This window comes from Pseudorasbora parva, chromosome 6, assembly GCF_024679245.1.
Source record: "Pseudorasbora parva isolate DD20220531a chromosome 6, ASM2467924v1, whole genome shotgun sequence".
In the NCBI taxonomy this organism is placed as follows: domain Eukaryota; kingdom Metazoa; phylum Chordata; class Actinopteri; order Cypriniformes; family Gobionidae; genus Pseudorasbora; species Pseudorasbora parva.
In genome coordinates this window covers 22,103,294-22,125,180 of record NC_090177.1, presented here as the reverse complement: position 1 = coordinate 22,125,180, position 21,887 = coordinate 22,103,294, and the positions used below count along the sequence as shown (strand labels likewise).

Sequence of the window (21,887 nt, the reverse complement as noted above, 5' to 3'; positions counted from 1 at the left end):
TGAGTGACTTGAGTCAGGTGCGGCATGTCCATCGTTCGGCCTTGAAGCCTCGAGCCCAAGGGAAGGCAGCATCGGTTGACCTCCCCGAGAGTGTGGATGAGTCACCGGTTCCCCTGGAGACCGAGGTAGAACTGGAAGATGGGGATCTGGCCTATGTGGTATCGGAGGCCCCGACGCTTGTTTGTGATGGAGCCACTGTGAGTACGTCCCAATTGGGAACAGCACTTCCCACTGCTTTCCTCGAAAATGATCTTGGGGTAGGATTTGCAGTAGAGGCCACCCCCAGCTTATTACCTTCGATAGGGCCATCTTCCCCAGGATTGTCTTCTGTGGTGGTTCCACGGCGAACAGGACGAGTAGGGGCAGGTCAACATTCTAACGTGCATCACTTACCGCGAGCTGTAGGGGCTGCAGACTCTCCTGTATGTGGGGCTAATGCCGTCATGGCTTTGTTTAGGCCGTGGAACTAGAACCTTGTGGGGAGGGGCCATTACCTTTTTTTAGATGTTTTTCCGTCGGGACGACGATAACAAACGGGGGGTAGACTGTAGCAGTATGCACGTTGTTGGTAGGAGGAGTCTCCTTATCTGGTAGCATATAAGAGTGGTCACAATGACGCTATGTGTGTGCGTCTTCCTCCACGTTTGTGAGCGAGCCACCGTACTTCCGGCGGGGCGTGTGTGAACGTCTGAGAGGTAGGAACTGCTGTCCGAGATTGCGTTGTGATCTGTTTTGTTTGGCCAGCATACAGGGTTTCAGGGTTTTATTTTGTTAAAGGGTGGACTGAGGAGCTTTTCGGGATGCCTTCGGCAACAGCCGTTTCTATGGAAACCCGTGCAACCCGCATTTTCTGTGTTGTATGAGTCGCCAAATAACAGGTAGGCTTGGGTTTTGGTTTCACTGTATCAATGTTTGGGGCTTGGTCGTTAAACCTGTCTTATGCTGTCTTAAACAACAGGTGGTTTAGGTCATCGTGCAAAGGACGTTGCAGTGGGCTTTTGGTCTTAATTAAACGGACGTTTGAATTCTGCGTTTCTGCTCTGCTTTACATCATCGGCACTTTTATACTGATCTCCATTGCTCTTGGGACATGAGGGGAGTGAGTGCACGACCCACTGCTGCTTTCAATCGGCGTATCTACTCGTCTGTTGCAGTTTGAGGGGTTCGCTGCACCATAGCGTTTCATTCTTTTTTTTACATGTGCATGTCTGTAGCATTTTCAGTGGTACAGGATCAGCTGACCCGCCGTTCTGGGCCTGTGACGTGGTGCTTCGACTTTTAGTGAAACTCAACACTCGTGAGTAACAAAAGTGACTCAAAGCCATGAATGGCTTGCAATAAACAGTCAGCCATTTAACTGTCACCAGTCGTTTGATTGTCTTTGTGTTTACTTTGGTTGCAATTAAATTATATTGCTTTATATGTTTATTTTGATGTACGTAGTTTATATGCATATCTGTTTATTAATCTGATTTTCAAGTGGTTTATTGTGTGTGTGTGGTTCAAATTCTCTTTTCTGTAATTTGTGTTTTGTTTCCAGTCCACCAATAAGTGGTTGTTGGATGCGGCACCTCCGATGGGTTGGACTGGTTTTTGTGAATTTAGTTATTTTTTTGTGAATTTAGTGTTCCATCATTTGTATGATTTATGATTGTTTAGTTAATTTCTAAATTGTCCTTTTTTTGATTTTCATTTTTTTTCCCTTCAGAATTGAGGCAGCTAGCTGCAGATGACCAGCATCTTCCTGTGTTGTGGTGGTGGGTTCCCTTCCTGAGTGCCGTGTTCACAGTGAGGTGTGCTGTGGTGTGAGTGTGCACGTATGATCGCTGTGTTCATCTTGCTTGGGAGTGTTCGCCTCCAATTCTGAAGTGGTATTTTTTTGTTGTTGTCCTTTTTGATTAGTGTTTGTGTGTTGAAATCGTTAATGGGTTTTAAATAAAGTTATCTCTTTTTGTACTCAACCCATGTCTGATACCTGACTCAGCCGTAACGAACCTGTGAGCTTTGCTCACAATTATTAAGGATTGTTCCCCGGGAATGAGATCACTCGGGGTGGCGTAGTTGGTGTTTATGTAAATCTTCATTTCGGGGTCTATTTATATCCAGGTCTGGCGTCCTGTAGAAATGTATTGAACCCCTCTGCGAACATTCATTCATAACTGCCACATTTGGAAGGTAATGTTATTTTTACCCCAGTGATCCTGTATCGCTCTTCTCTCCTTGCCATCTTACTAACACGCAGTGGCCAGAGCTAAAGTTGCAAAGATGCGTTCATTTTCTTCTGCAGAGGCGGTGTTTCTATCTATTATAGGCACATTCCACAATTAGTTGTTTGAGCTTGGTTACAATAAAAGCTAGCAAGGAAGTTTTCAATTCTGAAACTTCTTATATTCTTATATGATGACTCAAAGAAAATGTTTAATTCTTAGTTCATGACCCTTTAAGTGAGTGTTAGATGACAGCAAAGGTAATCTGAATGTAAAAAGAGGAAATAATATCTAATACTGACCAATACTGATAAAACATTTTTAAAAAGTCTGATAACTTATGTGATACACATATCATCCCTTATTATAGTGTTAAAGGTACAATTCACAAAAAAATGTATTATTTAATTCACCTTTTTTTAAAACCTTAAAGGGGTACTTCAGCGCTGGGGAGATGAATCTGTATTTAAACTGGGTCATTAATGTAGTAGAAATGTGAAATTATTTTTGAATTTGGTGCCTTCTAGACTGAGAAAAGACAGAAAATGTATTTTTGTCTAATGGGGATAAAAAGACTACAATTCCCAGAATGCTTCGCTGCCCTGTGAGGCCATTCCCAAAGCCACCACTATTTGATTACTGTGGCTGATTTGGAGAAGACACTACAATTAAAAACTGAATGTGTCTGTTCAAAATAATGAGTGAGTCACAGCGCGAGTTTCACAGCACTAACTGCAGGAGTCAGATTACATTTAACGTCATAAATTTGCTGAGCTCTCGTGATGAGAGCTGAGGTAATCGCGACTACACTCGCGGCATACATTCACAACGCGTGTTCAGTCTGGCGCGTTTCAGTTCATGCCTTTGGAAGCTTAACTTTCATAGAAATTAATTTGAGAAGTTAAAAGACTTACATTGCTCACCATAGCTCCGCTTAAATGAGTGCCTGTAGCTGCGAGCTGAGCTGTGAGTGTGATCTCCATCTCCCATGCACGGGTTGAAAACATGCGGAAATGGCTCCCTCTGCTGGCTGTAGTCTTTAGCCTTTGCCCAAACATTCCTCCTATGATGCAAATATCGTCAATTTGCGCCACGGGAGGAATTTTTCCAGAAATAAAATGCATAAATCTCTTGTCTCAGGGGGATATGAGGGGGGAAAGCACAATCATTTTAATATAGTCCAGGGTTTCTACTGATACAAAGCCATATGCTAATTGCTGAAGTAACCCTTTAAGTGGAGTATTAAAAATATGAAAAGATTTGTGTCATTGCTTTTTTTGTCGAAACAATGAAAGCCAAACGTGTTCTTCAAAATATCACTTTTGTGTTTTGTAGAAGCAATAAAGTTTGTAATGCATTTAAAGTATTGTTTTAAAACAGACTCCTGTGTTCAGAACCTCAAACCTCAAAGAACCCTATCACTTTAAAGACTTTCAAAGCTCTAGCTGAGAAACTCAACATTACTTCTAACACCATGTCATGACACCAATGCAGCTCTTCTAATTTGATTCTGTGCTAGAGAGAGAGAGAGAGAGAGAGAGAGAGAGAGAGAGAGAGAGAGAGAGAGAGAGAGCATTTAAGAACATTTAATCAGTCAACAGCATAATCGCGACTAGCACAGTTTGTCCTCAGGCTTAGTGAGCTCACTTCAGAAAGTTCACTTGATATCCTCTCAAGTATTCAGCTGGTTTATGGATGTCGCTGGACGGTTTTATAACAGCATAAATATACATCATATAAATATATATATATATATATATATATATATATATATATATATATATCTGATCAGTGACCTATTACATGTCCTTCTTAAAAAATTTGCATATTGTTATAAAGTTCATTATTTTCCATAATGTAATGATAAAAATTACTCTTTCATATATTTTAGATTCATTGCACACCAACTGAAATATTTCAGGTCTTTTATTGTTTTAAAACACCAAATTCCTATCTCAAAAAAATTAGCATATCATGAAAAGGTTCTCTAAACAAGCTATTAACCTAATCATCTGAATCAACTAATTAACTCTAAACACCTGTAAAAGATTCCTGAGGCTCCAGGTGACCGGACCCTGAGGAAGATTGTGGAGAAGGACCGATTCCAGACCTTGGGGGACCGGCGGAAACAGTGGACTGAGTCTGGAGTAGAAACATCCAGAGCCACCGTGCACAGGCATGTGCAGGAAATGGGCTACAGGTGCCGCATTCCCCAGGTCAAGCCACTTTGGGCTACAGAGAAGCAGCACTGGACTGTTCCTCAGTGGTCCAAAGTACTTCCGGATGAAAGCAAATTTTGCATCATTCGGAAATCAAGGTGCCAGAGTCTGGAGGAAGACTTGGGAGAAGGACTTGGGAGAAGGAAATGTCAAAATGCCTGAAGTCCAGTGTCAAGTACCCACAGTCATGATGGTCTGGGGTGCCATGTCAGCTGGTGTTGGTCCACTGTGTTTTATCAAGGGCAGGGTCAATGCAGCTAGCTATCAGGAGATTTTGGAGCACTTCATGCTTCCATCTGCTGAAAAGCTTTATGGAGATGAAGATTTCGTTTTTCAGCACGACCTGGCACCTGCTCACAGTGCCAAAACCACTGGTAAATGGTTTACTGACCATGGTATTACTGTGCTCAATTGGCCTGCCAACTCTCCTGACCTGAACCCCATAGAGAATCTGTGGGATATTGTGAAGAGAAAGTTGAGAGACGCAAGACCCAGCGGTCCATTAGTACATAACTGAACATAATTATTTGAAGGTTGACTTTTTTTGTATTAAAAACACTTTTCTTTTATTGGTCGGATGAAATATGCAAATGTTTTGAGATTTTTGGGTTTTCATGAGCTGTATTGCCAAAAACATCAATATTAAAACAATAAAAGACCTGAAATATATGAAAGTTTAAATTTTTATCATTACATTATGGAAAATAATGAACTTTATCACAATATGCACATTTTTTGAGAAGGACCTGTATATTGTGCATATAAAAAATGGCTCCAATTGAAGATTTTCTAGTGACTGATCACATCAAAGATTTTCAGTTGGCCGAATTGAAATTCTGTGAATTGATGCAATTTAAATAACAGAAATTCAATTCTGCCAACTGAAATTTTTTGATGTGATCAGTCACTAGAAAATTTTCAATTGGAGACCTGAATTTTTTTAGGTAGTGCATCCTGGTGCCATGTGTTCCGCAGGTAAGCGACCCACACGCACTCGGCCATCCACTTGATTAAAAGAAAACGTGATTCATCAGACCAGGCCACCTTCTTCCATTGCTCTGTGGTCCAGTTCTGATGCTCACGTGCTCATGATGGCACTCTCAGTGGTGGACTGGGGTCAGCATGGGCACCCTGACTGGTCTGTGGCTATGGAGCCCAATAAGCAACAATCTGCTATGGATTGTGTATGCGCTTACCCAGTCGTCTAGCCATCACAATTTGGCCCTTGTCAAACTCGCTCAAATCCTTACTCTTGCCCATTTTTCCTGCTTCTAACACATTAACTTTGAGGACAGATTGTTCACTTGCTGCCTAATATATCCAACCCATTAACAGGTGCCGTGATGAAGAGATAATCAGTGTTATTCACTTCATCTGTTCATAATGCTATGCCTGATCAATATATTTAACAACCAAAGCTAATGTTAAGAAACTAGGCTTCCATTGTTCATTGTCTTTAAGTATCATAAAGTATGTAAATACATTATTATTGGTAGTTCTGTACACGTTGCAACTCTCTTTACACAATATACAGAGGTCCTTGGACTAAATAAAAGGTTTGAGGACCACTGCAATATATGTACATACATGGAATCTCAGAGAGGGTTTGTGTTGTGTTATTGTCTGTGATTTTCTCAGCTGCTGATCATTACATAATATAGGATTATCATTGTCGCTCAATGTTAATGGCTTGTTTTACTGAGACTGAGCACAAGTACAAGAGAAACAAACAATGCAGCTGGAAATACACAAAATAGAGACTCAAATTATAGTACCCAAACAAATCATGCAATAGTAAAGGCTGAGATGAGAAAGAAAATGCATTTAAATAGCCTGGTGGCTTCCATACGCCTCAGTCAAAATATTATCTTTTTGCATTCATGGCTGTCATGATTCTATAAAAAACACCAGCATCTGGACCCATCTAAGAAAAACGAATGAAAATTGACAGGCGAAATGAACAGAATGCGGAATGACAGAGGGTAGCTGCTCATCAGTCATGGAGGGAGGGAAGAATTATTATTGTGACATTTCACGCATATTCACCCTGTGATCCAGTCACTCTTTTGGGAGTAAAGCAGATTGGTTCTGTCAATGGGAATAAAACAATCCCAAAATGGTCACGGAGTTTTAAATTTCAAATAAGCTGAAATTTCACCTTTTGTCACTCAGTTGGCAGTGAGGGTTGTGCCACAAATTATAGGAGAAAGTTGTAGAAAACAATCCAAAATCAAAAGACACAAAATTGTTATTTATTACGTTGTGTTTTCAGAGTGCAATAGCTTTGCAAGCCCTCAGCTAAACTAGTCAATAGGGATGTTATATGAGCATGTGCAACAATAATAGCTTTACTGTTTGCCTTTGTTTGTGAACTACAAGGAAATGAATAATGCATCTGTTTGTTTGAAAATATCAATTTATCGTCTGAGTTAGTGCTGATAGTCGTGACTATAATATAAATTACACAGGGCAGGAAATAACAGCTAAAATACAGAAGGATGCATTAATGTTTTTATTGTCTGATAGCTTAATGGAATCCACTGATGCATAATGAAATGATAACATTAGGTATTTCCACCACAACTATGTGAATTTGGAAATTCTGTTTGAATCAATTATTGTCCGTGACATTGATTTGTTGTGTGTGTGTGTGATTGCTTTCACCTTGAAGGTTAATGTAATATGAAACAGTGCTCAAATAGAGACCATATAAGGGGGCAATCACTATCTGAATTATGCAATACACTTTTTAATTCATGTTGCTCTTTTCACCTGTTAAGAAATGTAGTCAGGGTGAGTGAGTGTTATAAGAGTACCGATGACAATTCTAAAGGTCAGTCAGGTTATATCACTTTCTGCTCTCTTGACCTTAAAAACAATGATTCATAACACATCACAGGTCATTTCATTACCACCTAATTAAAAGTTTCAAAAGGCCACAATGAGCTATGTTCCGAATGACATTAGTGAAATCAAAAGGAATTTCAGGGAAAACAAAAAAGGAACTTCAATCTCGCATTGTTTCAATTCAGTGCCTGCCCAGAGGCAAAGCAGCAGAGGACGTGCACCATAAATAAGTTAAAGCTTAATTTTCCTTTCATGATACAGCTGGTGACGCCACAGTAAAGAGTCAAACTGACCTCAATGGTCTTTCATGTGGAATGAGTCAACAAGCAGAACGGTGAGCTCTCTTTAAACTTTATATTTCAGTTTTTAGTTTGATATTCAATCATTTGCAATATTTCGGGACTATCTGTTAAGTAGCCTAGCTGGCTTGTCATTAATAGGAATAATGTGCAGTCAGTTCGAAAATGACCAATTTTAAGAAAACTACTACTTAAGAAATAACTACATTGACATGAAACAATGATTTGACTTCAAATTATTGTATGATTTTTCAATATAATTTTACTTAAAGGCAGAGTAGGGGATTTGTTCTAGAAATTGTTTTTGGTCAGAAATATTTTTAAGTCTCTTCACATCCGGATACCAATCTCTAAGTTAAGCGTTCTAAATTTGGTCCGAATGCAATGATACCCTATCCTACCTGCAACATAAGTATTTCCATACCTCCGCGCACCCTTAAATCACACGTCACCAGCACGTTTCATGCTATGCAGTTAGACATAAACAAACAGCAGCCACTTTTTTTACAGTTCCTCCTGAACCAAAACAAGGAGCTTATGCTTCGTTCACACTATATCTACTGTAATTTAGAAAAGATGGAAACCTGTGCCGTTATACTCGGAGTGATTCGTGACTCAAATTTATGCATTTCAATTATAGACTGTAAAAAAATATGGACGTAGTGTCTGTTATGTCACCCATCAGATTCCAATATCAGGTTTGAAGCGTAAAGTAGAGACGAGCTGGCCGTTGCCATCTTGCTAGCATGTCATCGTGCGTCACCGGATAACAGAAAATGGGCAAAAAGGCGTGATGTGGGCGGAGCTTAGGTGACGCAATGACCATAGACGGCGGATAAAGGGCTATCCACCTGTCACTCAATGTAACCACGCTCTTAATTATAAAGAACTTTTTAAAGCTTTATATTTAATTTTTTTCAGTGCTCTTTAAGTTGTTTATGTACATTATTATTGTAATGTTATGTGCTTTGGGACATGAGGTAGTTTAATGCCGTCTCTCGTCTCGTGAAACGTCTCTCGTCTCTTTGCAAACTCTTGTTTTTGCGTCCATGTTTTTTGAAGAAGGCGTAGCTTTGGATACAATCTGAAGGAATGGTGAGATCAAATGCTTTCAACACAAGCTTGCTATTGCTTGCCGCTTAGAAAATTGTCTACCCTATATTTAAGCTAAGAGTCCACAGAGTTGTGCCAAGACAGTAGCGACGTTAACGGCTGAGCATTCTGAAACAGTGTTGCCAAAGACAACGGAGAAAATTGTGAAATGTCAGAACACTAGATGGCATGACTGGCCAATTAGAATCAAGTCAGTAAGTCAGTATGAAATGGTTGTAACAGTTTTTCTTCCATTTTGTGATGTAGCCTATATAAGAGTGAAAAGACTTCTAAAAAAAAATAGGATGGGACTTAATTTTGTCAATCGGGAATTGATTGGATAGTTGGATCATTGTGATTTGCTATTATTGGTGTGATCTCATGTGAGTGACGCGTTGTCCCTCTCGGCCTCGTATCATTAAACACTTCATTGCAAGAGCTGTTGCTGCAAGGGGAGGGGACATTATTCTGATGAAAGATTAATGATTGCAAATGATGTGCATTTATAAAAAGTACTGCAAAAATAAGAAAAATAAGATTTGTCCATTTTAATTTCATGGTGACACAAAGAGCATACATGTTGTATTTCAGACAATGGATGAGATTTGTGTAAATGTAAAGCATCTTGAAGAAACTGAAGAACAGTGCACACATGAAGATAAGACAGACCCAGATACGGTGGAGGAAAAGCTAATCAGCTCTAATAAGCATTCATGGAGACCCTGGCAACAATCGCGGTCACGCATCAGAGGTGAGGTGGATCATTTGCAATTTCCTCTCTGTCATCGATGATATCACTATCAATCCTCAATGCTGTAAAATCAAACTGTCATAATTAACAACTGTAATTTATGTGCTTTGCATTTGGGCAGAGTGTGTGCTCTGCGTGAAGAAGGTTTTGGTGTCTTTTGCTAGCATGGAGTGGTACTGTTATGCCCTTTTAGGGATCATCACCGCTCTAATGAGCTTCTTCATGGACATGACTGTGGCCAAGCTGCTGAATGGTGAGTGGTTCCACCATGTCACTTAAAAAATGGTTAGTACAAAATTTACATACAGATTGAGGAGGGTCAGTTGGGCTAACTGTTTGAGCACTGACGCATTCCAGCAGCTGAGTGGGGCAAGGTCTTTCAAAAACAGGCTTGACCTTCGATTCTCTTTTATTTCTCACACACTGTTAAACCTCGGCCCATGTCTCTCTTATTAGCTCACCAGTGGCTGTACGGTTGTCTGAAGGGTCATCACCTGCTGCAGTTCCTCTGCTGGACGCTTTACCCAGCCTGCCTCTGTGCTCTCTCCACCAGCTTCGCCCACAGCATCTGCCCATTCTCTGCAGGTCAGCTAGACACTCATCACATCTTTACATTGTAAAAACAAAAATTGCAATTAGGCCTATATAAATTTGCCATTGTGTCAATTATTGTGTAATAAATATATTTATTATAATTATTTAAATCCATGATTAAAATATTAAAATGTGCTTTATCATGTGTAGATGCATGAGATAAAATCAACAACAACAAAAAACCATCTTTAGTGTAGGCCTATTTGAAATAAAAACTGCATCATTTCACCTACTTCGCTTGTTGGTTTGACCTACTATCTGTAGTACTGTAACATAAAACTGCACGAGATGCATTCCTGAAAGTTGTTCATTAGAATTCCTAACAAAAAATATAAATCATATAATAAGGAAAAATAAGTGCTTAACGCATCTGTAGAAGATGCAGCACAACTGGACTGGCCACATGTATACATGTAAATATGTTCCAGTGAAAGGAACTGTTAATCCTTCAGTATACCAAGACATTTTGGACACTTTCATGCTCCCAACTTTGTGGGAACAGTTTGGGGATGGCCCCTTCCTGTACCAACATGACTGCTCACCAGTGCACAAAGCAAGGTCCACATGGATGAGTGAGTTTGGAGTGGAAGAACTTGACTGGCCTGCACAGAATCCTGACCTCAACCCAATAGAACATCTTTGGGATGAATTAGAGCGGAGACTGCAAGCCAATAGCCTGACAAGCCAGACCCACATCATGACGTTTGGTCTGGAAACTCAGCATTGACAGGGCTTAATTTGAGGGATAAACGGTTGTCTTTCAAACTCCCTCTGCACGCGATAGGATAGCGCTAAAACCAACCAGAGCAACGTGAAGCGGAGCTCGTTGATAGATTAAACATTCGCTGTATCTGGTCGGCAAAACTCAGAACACATCTTGACTTTTTAAGAATGACTTCAGTGCTGTTCTTTTCCGGCCTTAAGATCTTGACCAAAAATATATGGAAATAACATCACAACATTAATTTCTGTCAAGATGTGTGTCAGTTTTTGGTCAAGATCTTGTAATGACAATGCAAGAGTCAAGTACTCTGTAAAGTCTACTCCAGCACATCCCAAAGACGATAAATGAATTTAAGGTCTGGACTCAAAGGTGCTAATTCATGTGTGAAAATGATTCACCACTTTCCTGGCATTATCATCCTGCAATATGGCTATGATGTGTCTTTCTGTTAAAAAGAAAAGATACACACTCCATCAGTTAGGGTTAGAAGAACTGTTGCCAAACAAATAGCATGCTAGAAACATAATAATCACTGCAATAATTATCCAATCATAGACTATTAAACATTTACCTTTTTTAATCCAAACAGGGTTTTTTTCAGAGTATATTAATATATACAAATAAATATAATTTGAATATAACCCACTTGGCTCAGAAATCACATTTGAATGGGTATGATGCATCTGCTGGAAAAGCTTGGTTGTCAGTGACAGGGATGACTGCTTTGTGAAAACACAGACACAATCATAAATATCAAGTATTTCTTGAGTAGAGCTGTCTGGTTATGCATGATGTTTCACACTGACACTTCAGGCTCTGGTGTTCCTGAGGCAAGGGCTATTCTCTTAGGGATGGACATGCCAGATTATCTGTCCCTCTCCAATCTGTTTGCTAAACTGTTTGGCCTGATATGCACACTAGCTTCAGGCAGCACAGTGTTTCTCGGCAAAGTGGTAAGAACCTATTTATATGATGAGGTTTTCAAATGAGGATGTGGAGCTTAACCATCAGTTGATGTCTGAATATATTGTGCTTTTGCAATACAACTCATTTCAATAGGGTCCATTTGTCCATTTATCGATCATGGTTGGTGCGTTCATGAATCGCCTGCATGTTTCCTGTCATGGTGGAAAGCAGGTAACCGAACTGCACTGCAAAAAATTATCCATGGAGCCCACTTTAATTTTGCATTATGAGAACCAGATGGAAATTGTATAGAAGGCTACTTATGCTAATGACTCTTGTGGCTCCATTCATTCAGAGAGCAGCTAAAGGAGAAATGCTGGTTGCGGCATCAGCAGTGGGCGTTGCGAGCTGTTTTGGAGCTCCAGTCAGTGGTGAGTTGATGTCACCATGGTCTGTGATATCCTTTAGTACTAAAAAACACAAAGTCATTAATGTATCTTATCACTCAATCAGTCTGTCACTTGACCTTTCTCTGAATGTTTATCTCTGTTTTACCATCATAGGCGTTCTGTTCAGTGTAGAGGTGATGGGAACTCATTATTCAGTCAGAGACTACTGTCCCTGCTTCTTTGCTGCGGCATGTGGAGCAATCACCTTCAGGCTGCTCTCTGTCTGTAGTAGAGATCAAGGTGAGAGGTTTACATTACCTACAGCGCCCCCTAATGGATGCTACTGCTGTCTTTGTAGTAATCTCATCCACCACAAAACCATCATATAAAGCCTCATGGATGGGAAGCTATGAATTGGCATTATTGAATTTAAATATGAATGAACTGAAAGTATCACACCACCAGAAGCCAGACAGATATATGCGGAAAATGATTCAATCTTTCTTTTATCCATGTGCACAGAAACAATCCAGGCCTTGTTTAAAACCAGCTTCTCTAGTGACCTGCCTTACCAGCCTTTTGAAATATTCATTTTCGCTCTGCTTGGGTAAGTTCTCAATTAACAGATTGGTGACGGACAGTCATAAGTTAAATACTGATTAGTCATGTGTTATAGGGACAGGGTTTGTTATATTATTAAAATTCACAAAGCATTAAATATTCTAATTGTGTTTTCCTCTGATTCAGGCTGTTCTGCAGTTTTCTCAGCTGTATTTACTTATTCTGTCATCGCTGGGCTCTGCGTTTTGTCAAAACAAACAAGCCCATCAGCAGATTTCTGGCAACAGAGTAAGATGAAAAATGTATTTCCACCGACAATCTGTGTGTATATCAACACATATATATATATATATATATATATATATATATATATATATATATATATATATATATATATATATATATATATATATATTTCATTTGAGAGAAATAGGCCTTTTGTAAACATAGAAAAAGTCTTAGATATTTGAGTTCAGCTCATGTAATATAAGTGTTGGGTTTATAATTTTATTCAGTATTTCATTATTTCTCTCAAATATTGTTTACAAATCTATCGAAATCAGTGTTAGTGAGCACTTCTCCTTTGCCGAGATAATCCATCTACCTCACAGATGTTGCATATCAAGATGATTATTAGACACCATGATTATTGCACAGGAGTGCCTAAAGGCCGTTATATACAACCTTAAGGCTGGCCACAATAAAAGGCCACTCTAAAATGTGTAGTTTTATCACAAAGCACAATGCCATAGATTTTGAGGAAACACCCAATTGGCATGCTGACTGCCGGAATGTCTACCAGATGGATTGAATTGAATGTTTATTTCTCTATCATAAGCCATCTACAAAGGCATTTCAGAGAATTTGGTAGTATATCCAACCAGCCTCACAACTGCAGACCATGTGTGACCACACCATCCCAGTACCTCCACATCTATCATCTTCACCTCCAAAATCGTCTGAGACCAGCCACCCAGACAGCTGCTGCAACAATCAGTTTGCTTAACAAAAGAATTTCTGCACAAACTGTCATAAATTGTCTCAGGGAAGCTCATCTGCATGCTCGTCGTCCTCATCAGGGTCTCGACCTGACTGCCGTTCGATGTCGTATCCGACTTGAGTGGACAATTATTCCCACATTCAATGGTGTCTGGCACTTTGGAGAGGTGTTGTCTTCACGGATGAATCCCGGTTTTCACTGTACAGGGCAGATGGCAGACAGTGTGTATGGTGTTGTGTGGGTGAGCGTTTGCTGATGTCAACATTGTGGATCGAGTGGCCCATGGTGGCAGTGGGGTTGTGGTATGGGCAGGCGTATGTTGGACAACAAACACAGGTGCATTTTATTGATGGCATTTTGAATGCACAGAGATACCGTGACGCGATCCTGAGGCCCATTGTTGTGCCATTCATCCAGACCATCACCTCATGTTGCAGCATGATAATGCATGGCCCCCATATTGGAAGAATCTGTCTCTACACAATTCCTGGAAGCTGAAAACATCCCAGTACTTGCATGGCCAGCATACTCAATGGACATGTCACCCATTAAGCATGTTTGAGATGCTCTAGATCGGCGTATACGAAAGCGTGTTCCAGTACATGTTCCACACCTGTGCAATATCAGCGTCTTGATATGCCACACCTGTAAGGTGGATGAATTATCTCGGCAAAGGAAAAGTGCTCACTAACACAGATTTAGACAGATTTGTGAACAATATTTGAGAGAACTAGGCCTTTTGTGTACATAGAAAAAGTAATAGATCTTTGAGTGTATACAGTGCTTAACACATTTTTTAGACCACCACCTAAAGTAAGGTTTGTGCCACAGCTTCCCTAAACTAACAGTATTGGTGATTACCAAAATATTTTTGTATGTTTCTGTAATGGTTTTTCCACCAGAAACAGTTGGTCAAGTCCGGACTTGAATCCTATTGAACAAATTTGGGATTTTGTGTATTCAAAGATAGATCGCACAAAAGTTTCATTAAAAGTAAGTCTTTAGGAACATTTTTGGAACCATTTGGAAGTCAATAACAGCAGACAAGTGTGTACATAAAAGCAATGCCAGCATGAAATGCAAGCTGTTATCAAGGCCAAAGAAAACCATACAAAATATTTTTTTGTTTGTTTTTTATCATGGTTGAATAAAGAATATTTAGCCATTTCAGTTTGTTATTTACCTAATAGTAAATGACAATAAGTTTTTGACAGATTCCTAAAATATTATATATATATATATATATATATATATATATATATATATATATATATATATATATATATATATATATATATATATATATATATATGCCTCATACACACATTATTCCTCATACACACAATGAATGAGTCAATGAATAATCACATTTACAATCCTAAAATCTTGTCTTTTGATTGGATGCTTGAGATTGTATGTTTTGAGCTAACCTAAAGCTGCCTCTTTTTTGTATTTGTAATATTCAGAAAGTCCCTTTATTCAGCCATTGTGGCGTTTCTTCTAGCCTGCTTTACGTTTTATCACTCAGCGGGACATTTCATTGCTGCTGAGGTGAGAATAGGCCTATTTTTGAAATATTGGAAGTACATCAAATCTTTGATGCTCTGGTGTTCATGATTTGTATTTACTTTAAATTTCTCTTTGTTTTCTAATAGCTTACAATGAAGCAGCTACTTACTTCACTGTTAGACGGCACTTCCTGGTACACCGTTTCCCAGAATACCTCGGCCCTGCCTGAGCCTCAGAACACATTCTGGCAGGCATGGAACCCACCTGGCAGAAGTTACTTCCAAACGCTAGGATTTTTCATTACAGCAAAGGTAAACTAAAACGAGTGTTAAGTAGCAACAATTCTTATTGTGTTCATGTGAACCTTTTTTAATTCTTCAACAAGCAGATTATTGACATATTTCATGATTTCTTACATATTTCTGTAAGGTTGGGCTGTTGGTCGTGGCTTGTACTTTGCCTTTACCTGCTGGCTATTTCATGCCAGTATTTATTTACGGTATGTAGTGACGCCATCATACCATGGGATCTGCATAATGCTAATTCTTTTTTTTTAAATTACTATCATAAAATAAAAATAACATAGTAGTTAAAATGTGATTAAATAATACAGGGAGTGCAGAATTATTAGGCAATTGAGTATTTTGACAACATCATCCTCGTGATGCATGTTGTCTTACTCCAAGCTGTATAGGCTGGAAAGCCTACTACCAATTAAGCATATTAGGTGATGTGCATCTCTGTAATGAGAAGGGGTGTGGTCTAATGACATCAACACCCTATATCAGGTGTGCATAATTATTAGGCAACTTCCTTTCCTTTGGCAAAATGGGTCAAAAGAAGGACTTGACAGGCTCAGAAAAGTCAAAAATAGTGAGATATATTGCAGAGGGATGCAGCAGTCTTAAAATAGCCAAGCTTCTGAAGCGTGATCCTCAAACAATCAAGCGTTTCATTCAAAATAGTCAACAGGGTCGCAAGAAGCGTGTGGAAAAACCAAGGCGCAAAATAACTGCCCGTGAACTGAGAAAAGTCAAGCGTGCAGCTGCCAAGATGCCACTTGCCACCAGTTTGGCCATATTTCAGAGCTGCAACATCACTGGAGTGCCCAAAAGCACAAGGTGTGCAATACTCAGAGACATGGCCAAGGTAAGAAAGGCAGAAAGTCGACCACCACTGAACAAGACACACAAGCTGAAACGTCAAGACTGGGCCAAGAAATATCTCAAGACTGATTTTTCTAAGGTTTTATGGATTGATGAAATGAGAGTGAGTCTTGATGGGCCAGATGGATGGGCCCGTGGCTGGATTGGTAAAGGGCAGAGAGCTCCAGTCCGACTCAGATGCCAGCAAGGTGGAGGTGGAGTACTGGTTTGGGCTGGTATCATCAAAGATGAGCTTGTGGGGCCTTTTCGGGTTGAGGATGGAGTCAAGCTCAACTCCCAGTCTTACTGCCAGTTTCTGGAAGACACCTTCTTCAAGCAGTGGTACAGGAAGAAGTCTACATCTTTCAAGAAAAACATGATTTTCATGCAGGACAATGCTCCATCACACGCGTCCAAGTACTCCACAGCGTGGCTGGCAAGAAAGGGTATAAAAGAAGAAAATCTAATAATATGGCGTCCTTGTTCACCTGATCTGAACCCCATTGAGAACCTGTGGTCCATCATCAAATGTGCGATTCACAAGGAGGGAAAACAGTACACCTCTCTGAACAGTGTCTGGGAGGCTGTGGTTGCTGCTGCACGCAATGTTGATGGTGAACAGATCAAAACACTGACAGAATCCATGGATGGCAGGCTTTTGAGTGTCCTTGCAAAGAAAGGTGGCTATATTGGTCACTGATTTGTTTTTGTTTGGTTTTTGAATGTCAGAAATGTATATTTGTGAATGTTGAGATGTTATATTGGTTTCACTGGTAAAAATAAATAATTGAAATGGGTATCATTTTTTTTTGTTTTTAAGTTGCCTAATAATTATGCACAGTAATAGTCACCTGCACACACAGATATCCCCCTAAAATAGCTAAAACTAAAAACTAAAACTTCCAAAAATATTCAGCTTTGATATTAATGAGTTTTTTGTGTTCATTGAGAACATGGTTGTTGTTCAATAATAGAATTAATCCTCAAAAATACAACTTGCCTAATAATTCTGCATTCCCTGTATATGGATAATTAAAATAAATTATTAAAGCATATATTAAAGGGTTAGTTCACCCAAAAATGAAATTTATGTCATTAATGACCCAAATGTCATTCCCGTAAGACCCAAGCAATTTATTACGACTTTATTCAGCGTTGTCTTCTCTCTCACATTTGTTTTCAAACCTCAAATAAAGATTCAAACGGTCATGTATCAGCTTATTGATTCATGATTCGGATCGCTTCTCAAACTGCCAATCTGCTGAAATCACGTGACATTGGCGATCCGAATCATGAATCAATCCGCTGATACATGACCGTTTGAATCTTTATTTGAGGTTTGAAAACAAACGCGGAAGAGAAGACAATGCTGAATAAAGTTGTAGTTTTTAATATTTTTGGACCAAAATGTATTTTTGATGCTTCAAGAGATTCTAATTAACTAACTGATGTCACATATGGACTACTTTAATTATGTTTTTATTCCCTTTCTGGACATGGACAGTATAGTGTGCATACACTTAGATACGCTGTCAGACTAAATATAAAATATCTTAAACTGTGTTCCGAAGATAAACGGAGGTCTTACGGGTGTGGAACGACATTAGGGTGAGTCATTAATTAATTTTTGGGTGAACTAACCCTTTAATATTTAACCAAATATAAAACATGAAAAAATAATAACAATACAATTATTAAAATAAAATGATAACTAAGATAATATAAAATAAATAAAATGTAGTATTGTAGTTGTCAAAAATGTAGTTAGTGATAGTACGTATACGTTTAACCATATACAGTTTTCTATAAATCCAGATGTTTAAAAAAAAAACGCTTGTTTGTGTTTTAGGTGCTGCAGTGGGGCGTTTGGTAGGCGAGGGCTCGGCCTATCTGCTCTCAGATGGAATCTCATCAACAAAGAGTTTGATAAACCCGGGCGGCTATGCTTTAGCAGGTAAACAATCTTATTACCCTGTCAGTTTTCTGAGGGAGAATTATCAACACTGCAGGCTCACAGAGACGATAAGTCCTGTCGCAATGTATTGATGGGGTCATATTCTCTGTGTGTGTGTTTGTGTGTGTGTGTACAGGAGCAGCTGCCTTCTCTGGGGCTGTGACACACACTCTCTCTCCTGCCCTATTGGCTCTGGAAATGACCGGCCAATGCTCTCACGCCGTCCCCGCACTAGTTGCTACGCTGGTATCCAACGCAGTGGCTCGTGCAAAGCACCGTCCATCTTTCTACGATGGCTTATCCCTTATTAAACAGCTCCCACACTTGCCATCTCTCATCCGGGCTTGTCCAAAGTGAGTAAACTATCTGCTCATCTGCCTTTAGGCTCCACCATGTTATGACTTGAAATTACATTTCATTTTTCTTGAGATGACACAGCCTTGCGTGCAAAACAAGATTCTGGAGGGGGACGTCAAGTGAAGGCTGGATAGTAAATTGTTTTCATCGTGAATGCTCTCCCGAAGGTTGGCCAATGTTCAGATCAAGCAGTTTGCGGTCCCAGCGGGAGCCGTGCTGAAGAGGACGGAGACACTGACAAGTGTGCAGCGCATCCTAAACGACAGCACAGACACTGAAGTTCCTGTGGTGGACTCTCACGGTGTGCCTAACAAAGACACAATCTCACCTCTTTACTTTAATAACACACATCTTAGGGCTTGACAGAGCGAAATGTGCGTGCTGATAAGGGCCAAAGGCCAAATGGTTGTGTTGATGAGTAGAAACGCTCAAGACTGCACCCTCAAGATAATGTTCCAGTACAGTACAATGATGGTACCACTGAATGAAACGAGGCTGACAGTCTGAGGCTTGGCCTTAGCCTTGCCATTTACTTTTTCTCTTGTCTCTCAGACTCCCCTATTCTTCTGGGAACAATCAACAAATCGCAGCTGAGGGAGTGTCTGCAAGAGCATAGAAATGAGGTAATTGAACCCATAATGTGCTGAGTCATAACAGGATTTGTGCAAAGTTACTGATAGAATAATAAAAAATAATGAAAGAGTAATTAAAGCATTTCAATTCAGAGGCTGAATTCTCAGCTGGGGCTGTTTTTTCCCTCCTCCTTTTTTTAAATAGCACAAATTTTTGCCTGTCATTTCACACAACACAACATTGGTTTTTCCAATGGCACTGCTGTCTCACTCGGGGTTTATTTGTCTATACAATGAAATTCAATGGGGTTCAATTATTTGGGTTCTGTTGACTTTCATTATACGTGCAAAAAAACTGTTAAAACGTAAACATTTTCACACTTCCACATAAGCATGCAAGTCATACAGGCTTGGAATGACATGAGAGTGAGTAAAAGATTAAAGAGTTTTCAATATGAGGTGAACTTTTACATCTTATGAATGGTAACTATATACAGTTACATAACTGTAAGCGGTGAGACGTGCCACAACAATCAAAAACTTCAATCTAGTGCAAGTTTAGCAATTAAAAGGCTGCACAGGGGAACAGGCCCCAAAGCTCTTGTGTTAGTTTTGAATTAGTATGCAATGAGATAAATGTTAAAATCTTAAACTATCATTGTTTTAAATAATGAATCAACCTAAATTGCAGTTGACAGTCCACGATCACTATGCATTTTCTTTGTACTATGGAAAAAAGTATGAGTAAGAAAATTATGACCAAGTTATCAGATGAATAAAGAACTCCATTTGAATTTTGTTTTAAACTTTACATGTTGATTTTTCAGTTATTTTTGGTAACAATTTATGGTTACACTTTTTTTTTGATGGTCCACTTTAGACACTTTACCGACTATAACAGTCATTGGAATGACTGTTGGGGGACAATCAGAATAAAGTGTTAGCAGGATATTAAGCAGACAGTCTACTAATACTCTAAAATATAGTAGATGTGTAATTGCAAAGTTACTTATAGTTAGTAGAATGTCTAAAGTGGGCTGAAATAAAGTTTTACCCAATTTACAATAAGGTTCCTTTAAACTGGTTTAGCATTAGTTAACAGAAACTAATGATGAAAAAAACTTCCAAAGCATGTAAAGGGATAGTTCATCCAAAAATGAATATATACTGTGTATATGACATTTTTCTGTCAGTTATATTAAAAATGTCCTGGCTCTTCCAGGCATTATAATGGCAGTGAATGGCACCCCAAAATTTGAAGCCTAAAAATGTATCCATCCATTATAAAAGTAATCCACATGGTTCCAGGGGGTTAATAATAAAGACCTTTTGAAACACATCGATGCGTTTTTGTAAGACAAATATCCCAAGCAAATATATGAACTATCCCTTTAAAAAAATGTTGGTTACACTTTACTTTAAGGTGTCTTTGTTACATTGTACTTTAAGTACTGAGTAATTTTAAGTAACTACATGTACTTTCTATAGGGTTCAGATTAGGGTTTGGTTTAGAGCTAGTTGAATGTCATTATGCATAATTTATAGATATTAATGTTACATATGTAAAAAAAAGACACTAAAAAAATATAGTGTTAGCATTCTTTCTTAGTGTCAATTTCAACATTTACTAATATGTTATGAAAATTAAAAGTTAACTTAGTATTATTTAAGTGACATGAGGTAACATGAACTAACAATGAGCAGTTGTATTTTTAATGACTAATCTTAACAAAGGTTAATACAGTAACATGTATTAGTCGTTGTTTTTTAATGCAGTACCTTATTGTAAAGTGTTATTAATTTGTTTTGTTTTTTGAAACACTCAAAAATCTAATGGGGCACATGACTCTTCTACTTCTCATCATCATTAAATATTTTTTCTTGCAGGGTTCATGTAAACAGCTAGAAGAAGTATGTTCTATTCAACCTATGCGGCTACATCTGACTCCTGAAACCACAGTAAAACAGGTGGCTTACCACAGTTTCCTTCATATCACGTGTATGCTTTTCTTCAGGTGTTCCTCTAAGTATGTGCGTGTTTGTGTGTGTTCTGTCAGGCTCATTGTATCATGAGCGTCACGGGTGAGCAGCGTCTGTTTATAACGGAGAATGGGCGGCTGTGTGGCATCATCACATGGAAAGAGGTGATAAGAGTAGCCTGCTCTGCTCTGCCGTGCACACACATACTTCTACAGTATACACAAACCAAATAATGATGAATACTGACCTGTCTGTAGATGTACTTATTGCAAAAAGTGACTTGTGATTTCGTGATTTTACTTTCAGATGAAGAAAATTATTGAAGAGATGGCTAAGGAAGTCTGATACATGGACAATCAGCAATTTGATGGACAATACATTTGCGCTTTCCATTTTGATAATCATAGTTAATATTTAATCTGCTGGAGATTTTACATGGATCATTGTGAGGAGATCAATAATTATTCAGAAATATTATGAAATTCAGCAGTAATTTATTACGGTGTGACAGGGAGAAAGTCTCTCCAAGATAAAATTTTATTTTTTAAAAGCAAAAATAGCAAACACCACCAGAACACTTTCCTGAACATCTTGACAAAAAGTTAATTTTGAGGTAGTTGATCTACCTTAAAATGTAAATTTAAATGTATTTTTAAATATATATTTATAGGACTAATGAGAATATCTGAAACGTACCTCGCATATATTTTAAGTCAAAGGATGTGTTTATGATTTTCAGTTTTTGTCAAGGTGATTAAATCAATAAATATTCATTAGTCAT

At 38.8% G+C, this 21,887-nt stretch overlaps 1 protein-coding gene and 2 long non-coding RNA genes across 6 annotated transcripts; 2 read left to right on the top strand and 1 right to left on the bottom strand.

Moving 5' to 3' along the window:
• The first annotated feature begins 202 nt into the window (after nucleotides 1–202).
• LOC137078682 (uncharacterized) lies at nucleotides 203–1,961 on the top strand. Its single transcript, XR_010905336.1, has 2 exons — nucleotides 203–1,297; nucleotides 1,709–1,961. It is a non-coding gene; the product is annotated as an uncharacterized lncRNA (long non-coding RNA).
• A 5,576-nt stretch (nucleotides 1,962–7,537) lies between these two features.
• On the top strand, nucleotides 7,538–21,761 carry clcnk (chloride channel K). 4 transcript variants are annotated; one of them, XM_067446216.1, is made up of 20 exons: nucleotides 7,539–7,607; nucleotides 9,256–9,415; nucleotides 9,537–9,668; nucleotides 9,872–10,000; nucleotides 11,547–11,686; nucleotides 11,793–11,870; nucleotides 11,995–12,070; nucleotides 12,203–12,328; nucleotides 12,551–12,635; nucleotides 12,776–12,877; nucleotides 15,056–15,140; nucleotides 15,245–15,409; nucleotides 15,528–15,597; nucleotides 18,093–18,197; nucleotides 18,334–18,550; nucleotides 18,722–18,855; nucleotides 19,107–19,177; nucleotides 21,014–21,094; nucleotides 21,184–21,270; nucleotides 21,413–21,761. In XM_067446216.1, exons 1-20 carry the CDS (start codon nucleotides 7,581–7,583, stop codon nucleotides 21,449–21,451), a joined length of 2,109 nt encoding a protein of 702 aa, XP_067302317.1. In that variant the 5' UTR covers nucleotides 7,539–7,580; the 3' UTR covers nucleotides 21,452–21,761. The 4 variants fall into 4 exon arrangements, with proteins under 4 accessions (XP_067302319.1, XP_067302317.1, XP_067302315.1 ...); XM_067446214.1 differs by lacking the exon at nucleotides 21,413–21,761 and having other exon boundaries at nucleotides 21,184–21,398; XM_067446215.1 differs by lacking the exons at nucleotides 7,539–7,607; nucleotides 21,413–21,761 and adding an exon at nucleotides 8,261–8,667 and having other exon boundaries at nucleotides 21,184–21,398.
• LOC137078685 (uncharacterized) lies at nucleotides 11,975–21,181 on the bottom strand. Its single transcript, XR_010905337.1, has 3 exons — nucleotides 21,104–21,181; nucleotides 12,195–12,311; nucleotides 11,975–12,109 (listed from the first exon to the last, which is right to left on the bottom strand). It is a non-coding gene; the product is annotated as an uncharacterized lncRNA (long non-coding RNA).
• Nucleotides 21,762–21,887: the final 126 nt, after the last annotated feature.